The sequence below is a fragment of the Manacus vitellinus genome, unplaced genomic scaffold (genome assembly GCF_001715985.3).
Source record: "Manacus vitellinus isolate BGI_N305 unplaced genomic scaffold, ASM171598v3 scaffold_74_pilon, whole genome shotgun sequence".
Classification (NCBI taxonomy): domain Eukaryota; kingdom Metazoa; phylum Chordata; class Aves; order Passeriformes; family Pipridae; genus Manacus; species Manacus vitellinus.
The window spans coordinates 1,453,684-1,463,211 of record NW_021940780.1 but is presented as its reverse complement, the minus strand read 5'-3'; the positions used below and the strand labels follow the sequence as shown (position 1 = coordinate 1,463,211).

General features: G+C 50.4%; 1 protein-coding gene across 1 annotated transcript in view; it reads left to right on the top strand.

The window, feature by feature from the left end:
- The window catches only part of DPYSL2 (dihydropyrimidinase like 2), a 55,427-nt gene that overhangs the window by 16,076 nt on the left and 29,823 nt on the right, over nucleotides 1-9,528 (top strand). Inside the window, exon 4 of the mRNA XM_029964551.1 lies at nucleotides 269-453. Coding sequence (XP_029820411.1) covers nucleotides 269-453 — 185 coding nt within the window. The remainder of the gene's footprint in view (nucleotides 1-268; nucleotides 454-9,528) is intronic.

The following is a 9,528-nucleotide window of genomic DNA, read 5'->3' as shown; positions in this document are numbered from 1 at the left end:
TATAAATATAAAAATACATAAATATAGCAACAAAAATATAAAATAATTCCTTTATTATTGCCCCAATGTCCTGAAGGACTTGCCCCCCCCACTCTCCCTTAGGCAGCTGCTCCAAGGGGAAGGATCAGGTCCTCTCACCGTGTGTTGTGCTGCTCCCGTGCCCTCCTTTAGGTGGAAAAAGCCAACTGCAGGCAGGTTAAGTAGCCCAGGGTGTCTGTTTACACCTGCCTGGGCCTGACCTGCTCTTGGGCACCTTTTCCTTCCCCAGGCAGATCGGGGAGAACCTGATTGTGCCCGGGGGGGTGAAGACCATCGAGGCCCACGGCAGGATGGTGATTCCCGGCGGGATCGACGTCCACACCCGCTTCCAGATGCCGGAGCAGGGCATGACGTCTGCTGATGACTTCTTCCAAGGGACCAAGGCTGCCCTGGCCGGGGGCACCACCATGATCAGTAAGTGCCTGGTTTTCCTGTCCCAGCAAAGCTGGCCTTTTCTCTGTCCCACATGAGCTCAGGAGCTGTGCAGGTCACACATTTGGGCCCGGGTGGTCCCTGAGCTCTGTCACGTCCCCCTGGCAGGCTTTGCCCGGCTGCCTGTGGGACTTCAGCAGATTTTTGGGTCTGCCCCTGCTGAAACCAGTCACTGTGACCTCTGGTTCCAGGCTGAGGAGCAGATTCCCCACGTTCCTGAGCCTCAGTTCCTGTCTCCACGATGTCTGTGGATAAATGTCCCTCATATTATTCACACCCAGGAGCTCCATGCCAGTGTTCTTTCTGTGTGTCTTTGAGAACTGGGCCACTTATTTAAGGATTTTCACGTGCCCACTTCAGCTTTAGCACCGGATTTTTGTTAAGATGGTTCCTTTTGTGCTCGTTTCCTCTTTTGGGGGGAAGAGAGGGGGGACTGGGAAGTGAAAATACCTCAAAATAAAAAGGCAGACAGACTGACTGTTCTGCTGACACCAGGATTAGACACTCCTGGTGTTCCCCTCTGCCTCCAAAATGCCTCAGGAATGAGCTCCAGGCTCTCTGTCCCTGCTTGTGTTGCTTGGCCTGTCAGAGCCAGGGTCTTAAAACTCCGTCAGCAAGTCATTGTTGGGAATGTTGTCTGAGCTGGAGAAAAACCAAACCCCTCTGTGGCAGTGTGAACTCTTCCATGGTGCCCTGGAGTCTGTTGCTGCACACAGGGATGAGGGATAAAGGTGTGAACATCCTCATCTCTTGGAGGTTGGTTGTGAGCTGTCATTGATCCCTGGACTTGGATTGATTAATCTGGAGCTTGGGAGTAGGAGTGGTCCAGACACAGCCTGGCCTGTGAGCTTGGCCTCATGCTTCAAATAAAACTTCCTAAAATAACCTGGAAAATGGTTTTCCATGGTGTTCTCCCCTCAGAGTGTGAGGTTTGTGCAGGAAGGTAACCTCACCCAGGGAGTGTGAAGTGGGAGAGGAGCTGGGGACCATCTCATTGTGTGCACTAATATCCAGTTTTTCTTCAAGTCTTTGCTGTCAGTTTAAATGAGTAGCACTGAAATGGTGTTTTCTTTTCAGAAAATTCAGCTTCAGTTCATTGACGTTGTTCCTTTGTTATTAATACACCTGCTTCACACTTGAATTATCATCTTGTTCTTCCTTGTTAAGCTGAATTAGATCAAAATAACATTCTCTGTCGCCTGCCTCTGCCCTTTCAGCAGCATTATTTCCCTCAGTGGCACTTTTTGAAAAATGTTTCAAGCAGCAATTGCTTTGGCAAAATTTTCTGGAGCAGCCCTTTAGTTTGGTTGCCTGATTTTACCCCTGCAGAGCCTCGTGCCTCAGAAACACCTGGGCTTGCTTTATTTGCAAATATGTCTTTTGCTTTTGGGACTGAATTATACCTGAATATCCCTGTAATGGTGCTGGGAACATGTCTCTGAGTCGGGGAGGTGGGAGGAGAACCCCCCTTTTTACAAATTGTCTTTTTACAGCTGTGGCAAACAAGCCCAGTTTGGATGATGACAGTGGACAGGGCAGGCTGGTCACTAAACTTGACCCTCCTGGGTGTCTCACGTTAAGGCACCAAAATACAAAATATCTCTGAACAAAAACCAAAGCTTCATAGCAAGGACACGGATTGGACTGATGAGGATGATGGAAGGGTGGGAATCAGCCACTGGAGCTGTGGAAATCAGGATAAATGATCCAACCAGGCTTCAGAGCTTCAGCCCCTGTGGCAGCTCAGCTGTTTTCTCAGCAGAATTCCAGCATTTGCAGGAGTTTTTTTTCCATGCTGGAGCAGGGAGAGCTGCCCTCCTGAACGTGCTCTTGGTGGGTGGCCTTTCCCAGAGCAGGTGGGATGTGGTTGGTGGCAGAGAGTTTTTTCTTTTCTTTTCTGATAAGTAGGGCAATATTTAGCGAGCTGGATTCATAATATTGCAGACAAATTACAGCCTGAAAATTGCACTCTCAGAGTTGTATCTTTGTGTATTTTAAATACTGGGACTTTTCCAAAGAACCTGCTCCTCCCATGGGCACGTGTCCCACTGTGTGCCTCTGTTCCTGGGCTTTTTTTTTGGGGGGGGGGAAAAAAGCCTTTTTGGATGTGAGATTTGTGGGGAAAAAAACCCCCCTCCACATTTCTTCATTTGTGCTTTAAGCAAACCTGATCTGATTTATTTACAAATACCTTTACTCCCTCTGTTTATACACAGCCCTAATTTTGGGCAAGCAAACAGGTTGGTCGGCTTCATGCTTCAGTTTATTTCCCATTTTCATGCAGGAGGGTGGCTTTGAGGCCTGTTTTGCTTTCCAGTCGTTGCAGGGAAATATTTATTTTACGTACGGTTTGCAGTCAAATTAAAACAAAGAGTCCTGGCCACGTTTCCTGTTGATGGTTGCTTTGTCAAAATTTGGGGGGGACATTCTGGCTTTGGGGAGTTAATGGAGAGTTTTGGCTTCGACCTCAGCAGTGCCAGGAACTCACCTGGAGTTTCAGTGGAGCTCCTTTGCAGCTCAGCTCGGATTCCACGTTGCTCCTTTAATTCCCAGGGGGAGCACACAGTTGTTCAGGAATGTAACCCGTTGTTTCCAAGCCCTGTTCTCCTTTGCTTCCCTTGCCCTTTCCAGCAGATTCATCACTGCAGCATCAGAGGTGGGGAATCAAGTGGATTCTGGGATCAAATGGGGCACCTGTGTTGTCTGTAGTGATTTATCCCGGTGGGAAATGGTTCTGGCTCCAATTCCCAACTCACCCCCTGCTCAGCTGGGATGAGGGAGAGGGGCTGGGGGTGCTGATCCCAGTTTTTTTCTCTCCCCACCCTCTGTGCTCCCCCCAGCCCTTGGTTTCCTGAGCCCTCCCGAGGTTGCCTCACTGAGGAATTAGGGTTGATTTCTTTTCTGGCTGCTGGTTCCCCCGGGGCCATCTGAGCAGGAATTCCAGCTATGATCCTTCTGTCTCTGCCCTCCCCAGTGCCAAAGGCAAGGCTCCAGCTGACTTTGCTGATGTAGGAACAGACAGAGTTGGTTTTTGCTGGGCTCACATGACCTGTTGTGATAGGGCTGTTGCTCTGAGATGACGACTGGCGCGACCCTTTTTCTCTGTCCCCACCTTAAAACAATATTAGTGTGAGCCTGTCAGCTGAGGGGGAACGGCCCTGTGTGTTTTAGGATAACACTGCTCTGGAAAAAAACCTTGGATTCTGGCCCTTTTCAAATGTCAGAATGCAGTGTTTGGGCATTAGGATGAAAGGAGGATTCCAGAACGATCCACAGAAGGTTTTGCAGGAGGGAGGTGTATTAGGGATGCTCCAACCCATCAGGGTTGCTTCCCTGAGCTCCCCTGTATTCCATGGGAAGAGAACAGCCCTTCCAGAGTTTTGCCTGAAGTTGCCCTTTACAAGAGGTTCTTTCTCATCCACGGAGCCACAATTTTTGTGAGCTAAAAATGGCATTTTTTTATAGATTCATAGAATATCTCTGAGTTGGAAGGGACCCACCAGGGTCACTGAAGTCTAGCTCCTGTCCCTGCACAGGACACCCTGTTTTTGAGCCCCTCTTTTCCCAACTTGGAATAGGTTGATGCCCCAGGATATAAAGCAGTCCCTGGAGCTGTTGGAGAGGGAAGACTCAGTGCCAGGGCCAGGGTGGCCTCTCCCAGCCTGCTGATGGTTTGGTTGCTTATTGCCTGTGATGGGTAAAATCCCCATCAAAACCAGTGGGAAAACTCCCTGTGATTTCAGCAGAGGCAGGATCACCTTCCCCTGCTCCCAGTCCTTGGGAAGGGCTGAAGTTAAGCTCTGTATATTTACTGTCTCTCTGATCCTCGAGCCTGTTTAATATCCCAGTGAGAACTCCAGCTATCCAGGCCAGCTCCCACACACATTTCAGCCCCTCCTCCCAGGCTCTGCCTCTTCCCTGGGTCTCTGCTGTCCTTGGGTGAAATCTCTTGCTGACATTGCCTGTGTTGACTCAGTCAACCACTGTTATAATCATAGAGAGAAATTACAGTGAGAGAAATTATAGCTTTTCCTGGCTTGGTGACTTGGAAGGCAGCTGCCTTTTGAACTTGTCTAGCAGTTCTCCTAATAACATGGAGATGGGCACTGGGGATATGAGCCTGTGTATCTTGGGAGGTTCAGGAGCCTCACATGGGCTGCCTTCAGCTTCCTAATTCCTTACCCTGCTATTAAGGAGCTCGTGGGCAGGATGGCAGAGGTTTTGAGCAGGTTTTGAGCTGCTCAGCTCAGTCAAATTTGTAGTGTGGTGACACCAGGTCTCTCCTGGGTCATCCTGGAGGTCACCACCTTGCTGGAAGGGAATGTTTCCAGGTGGTTTCCTCACCTCTTGGTTTTTGATCTGAGCATGACTTGAGGGAGTGGAGCTGCCCCAAAAGAGGTCAGAGTACAAGGCTGTGTGAGCTTAGAGTGGGGTTTAGAAAGGTATTTAGATGAACCAGTGAAGACCAGATCATATTCTACCTCACTCTGGGTGCCTTTATTTTATATTATCAGGGTTAATTTTATCCTGGTGGAGGCCAAGAGTCTAAATGGTGAGGGGAGGAGGAGGAGGAGGGAAGCAGAGGCACAGGAGGAGGTGACAGCAGTGGTCACGCAGTGACTTGTGGCTGAGCTGGAATTATAAAACCAAGCATTTTGCATCCAAAAGCAGCAACCACAGAGCTGTAGTGTCTCACCAAGTCCCTGGCTGTGTGTACACAGCACTGCATTGTTCCCCAGGCACCAGCCCCACTTTTGTTTCTCTTTGCACCCAGAGATGAAAGAGGAACTGTGCGGCTGGACCAGCCCTGGCTCTGGGGCTCTTTGGCTTTCTGGCACTGCTTCTTCTGCAGCAAAGAAATGCTTAATTCTCTGGAAATCTAGTGAAAATGTCCACTTGCTTCTGGAAAAAATGATTGATGCTTTATATGGGTGGAGGTTCCCTTGGACTCTGTGATTAAGGGGGTGGCACTGCCGGGGGTGCAGAGTCCCCGTGGTCCTTTCTCAGCTGCCCTTGGTGCTTTTTATCCCCCCCCATCCAGCCTGGGCACTGATTCCCACTAAATCTCCTTGCTCCACTGACTCCCAGCTTCCTGCTGGTGTGTTTGTTGCTTTCATTCAAGGCAGGCTTAAAATCCTTAATGAGAGAGTGGGGCTGTCAGCAGAGATGGGCAGTTCCCTGGTGCGAGCTCCTCTTCCCGAGCTCTTAAACCCCTCTAAGTCCATTAGGCTCAGCCTGCCCGGGGTGTGCAGCTACTGTCCAGGCACAGCCTGCCCTGCTCCAGCCTCCCAGCAGTGCTGGATGGGATCCTCTATTGTTCTGCTGGGATTTCCAAAGGGGGGCTCGCTGGGAGCTGGCTGGAATCTGCCAAGCCCTTGATGTCCTTTGCCAGAGAGCACAGGAGGAAGCAGCTGTGCAGCCCTGGGACGTGGGGTGTGTTGGGCTGGGTGTGCTGGGGGGGTTTTCCCCCCCTCTTTGGGCTGCAGCTATTGTTTGTCATCTCAGCACTGAGAGAATGGGCTCCTGTGAGGAACAGGAGCAGCCAAGGACTGGAGGAGCTGAGGAGCTGTGCCTGGGGGGTGATGGTGTCTGTCCCCCTGGCTCTCCCATATTCAGGCTGGGCCATCAGTGCTGGAAGGTGAAATCCCTGTGCCTGGTGTTGGGAACCCTCTGAAACCACCCAGCACGGCTTGGTTGGGAGTCAGATAGATTTGTCCCTCTTTTCCCATCTTCTGCCTTCCCCAGGGCAGCTCTGGATCCTCCCCTTGCTCCTCTCCCATCCTTCTGCCCCTTGGCAAGGCTGATTTTTTTTAAGGAGCAGGTGAGGGGGGCCCTGGCTGGGTTTGTTTTGCCCTGGTCTGCTCTGGACCTGCTCCATCCCCTCTCTGCAGAGAGGAAGGAGGGCACAGAGAATATTCCACACGTGCTGGAGCCTGGTTGTGAGCACAGGAGGGTGGAAATGACAGCAGCACTGACAGTGCAGCAGTTTTCCTGCAGATGGGACTGACCTAGATTTTTCCATGCATCCAAAAAAGAGGGATTTGGCTCTCACTCAGCAGAAATAACCAATGTTGTCTGTTTATGCAATAGCACTTAATGCCTCTGATTCCATATAATGCTGGGGATCAGGAGTGCTGCTTTCCCACTGCTGGGAGATGAGTTCATGTTCTTTGAAGAGCTGCTTTTAAGTGCTTTTCTTGTAGAATCCTGGAATGGTTTGGGTGGGAAAGGAACTTAAAGCCCATCCTGTGCCACCCTCTGCCATGGGCAGGGACACCTTCCACTCTCCCAGGTTGCTCCAACCTGGCCTTGGACACTTCCAGGGATCCAGGGGCAGCCACAACTTCTCTGGGCAACCTGTGCCAGGACCTCCCCATCCTTATAGTTAAGAATTTCTTTTTAATATCTCATTTAATCCTGCCCTCCTTCACCTTAAGGCCATTCCCCCTGTCCTATAACAGCATGGCCTTGTGAAAAGTCCCAAAGGTCCCAAAAGTTCTTGCTTTCACATGTCCAGTGCTCTCATCCCCAAGTCCCAGGCCTTAGAGATGACACAAAGAAGTAAAGAGCCAGCAGACATCTCTGATGTGTCCTGTCTTTTACAGCCCCTTCCATTCATGGAAAATGTCTGTGATATTTTGAAGGGTGCAGGTGGAAGAGTTGGGTCCTCCAGGTAAAGCCTGTCTACTGCAGATGGGAAAAAAACCCCTTAAAAAATAAAATATAGTTACCCACCTGCCTTAATATAACACCATCAGCTGTCTGTGCTGGGTTTTCAGGCCATGTGTGTTAAACCTTGCTGGATAAACTGCCTTAATCACCTTCAAGTCCAGACAAGGTCTTAAAGGAAGCAGCAGGAAATGGTGCCTGGGGCTCTTTTCTTGGCCTCTTTTTCTGGGCAGGGATTTTTTTTTTTTTTTTGCCTTCCTACTGGTGTCCAATTCCTTGGCTTCTTGTGCCTTCCCCTGAGCTTGACTCAGCAGAAACCACCCTGGGCAGGCAGGAGCTTTTTAACTCCCTGCTTTGTGTGGCAGGGGAAGGAAGCAAGTGGTGCCTGAAAGAAGGAAAAGCTCTGATTCCCTGCAGGATTTCCCACTCGGAGTGGATTTGGGAGCCTTGTCTGTGGAGTGGGATTTGATGTCTTCCATCAGCAGAGTGGTTTTTCCCCTCTCTCCTTCAGCCCCTTCAGTCCACAGATCCCATCTGTTTCCTAGGAACTGGATTTTTTTTTTCTTTTTTTTTTAATCTTTCTGGTGAGAGGGAGAAATGTTTCAGGAATACAAATGAGCTCCTCCTGTCTGGCACAACTTCAGCCTTGCTTAGAAGCTGCCAGTTGGGACCAGCTCGGGGCTGTGCCTGCAGCTTTTCCCATGGAAGCCCTGTGCATTCCCCAGGAATGCAGAGATGGGCACTCAGGAGTTGTGGCTCCTGGGAAAACCCTTTCCTTCCCTTGGGACACTGCAGTTAGTGCTGGGACTGCCCCCTGGGACAGTGGGAATGTCCTTTAATTCCTCCCTGCTGGCTGCCCACAGTGGGAGGTGGCTTTAATTCAAATTAATGACCTCATATTATAAGTAAAAAGGGATCATTTTTGTGTAGAGCTGCCAATTTGGGAAACACTGGGTGCCACCAAGCCATGAGATGTTCCCCATCCATCCCAGTGCAGATGCAGAGGAAGGTGCTTTTGGCTTCCTGGGTCCTGTTTGAAGTGATAAAATGGATTCACCAAGCAAATATCGCCTGGAAAAGGCCTTGGTGGGTTTTCAAAGCCCATCAGAGAGGTCCATGCTTTTGGAAGTTCCCCTTTCAGCCACTTCTGGGGCGTGTTTTCCCCAGATTGCTTTGTTCCTGAAGCAGCTCCATGTGTGCAGGGTGGATATTTTTGGAATCTGGGGGACTCTGGGTGTTTTACATATGAATGAAATTCCCTGGCACAGGCTGCAGGCAGCAGGAGCTGGGGAAGGAGTTCCTTGAGAACCACTTTTTTTGTTTTGCAGGGAAGGGGGGAAGTCCTCAAACTACAGCACAGTGAGGATGTGGTGCTTTGTGCCCCCAAATTTGGGGTTTTTTCAAGGATCTGGGAAGATCCCAGACTGTTTGAGGGGCTGGTTCAGCAACTGGGGGCTGTGTCACAGGGTTCTCTGTTTAAATACCCCAGTGTTGGTTCAAAACTCTCATTCCAGAGTGGGTGACAGTTAATGATAATTCCCAACAGGCTTAATTGCAGATAAGATTTCTCAGGATTAGTCTCAGTGTCCAAAGGGAAGAGTGGGGGTACTGGTGGGGTACAAAACACTTTTCAGACTGAGGTGCAGAGACTTTCTCCACTGGGAAATCAGAAAGTTCTGTAGCACAGCAGCAGGTGGAGAAAAGCTGAGATGTGCAGGTTGTTCTTAGGAGTAGAATTAGGGTAGCAGGAGCAGAGTGATTCCCACCCAGTGTCCTGCACGGATCCAGGGGCACTTCTGGCTGATCATGGAATCATGGAATGGTTTGGCTTGGAAGGGACCTTAAAACTCATCTCATCCCACCCCCTGCCATGGGCAGGGACACCTCCCACCAGCCCAGGTTGCTCCAACCTGGCCTTGGACACTTCCAGGGATCCAGGGGCAGCCACAGCTGCTCTGGGAATTCCATCCTAGCCCCTCCCCACCCTCCCAGGGAGGAATTTCCTTCCAGTATCATGTTTGAGACAGGAAATGAAGCCGAGGTGCAGAATGCAGCAGCTGGCCCTCAAAGCTTAGTGCAACTTAAAATGAAAAAAAAATCAACTAAAAGTCAGCTCCTGTCTGTGGGAGTTTCCCAAACCAGTTTGTCCTGGAGGTCTGGGGTTGGAAGAGCCCCAGGCTGAGTGTCTGGCTCTGGGCTGGCAGGGCAGGGGATGCCCATCCTGCCCATCCTCTCCAATTTGTGCCCCAAAGGTGGATCTGGGAAGACCCCAGGCCAGGCTGGGCTGTGTCAGACCTGGAGAGGCAAGTTCAGCAGTTGGGGGCTGTCCAGGAGTGTCTGTTTAAACTGAGGATAATCTAGTTAGGACCTCCTACAGGTCAGTGATTA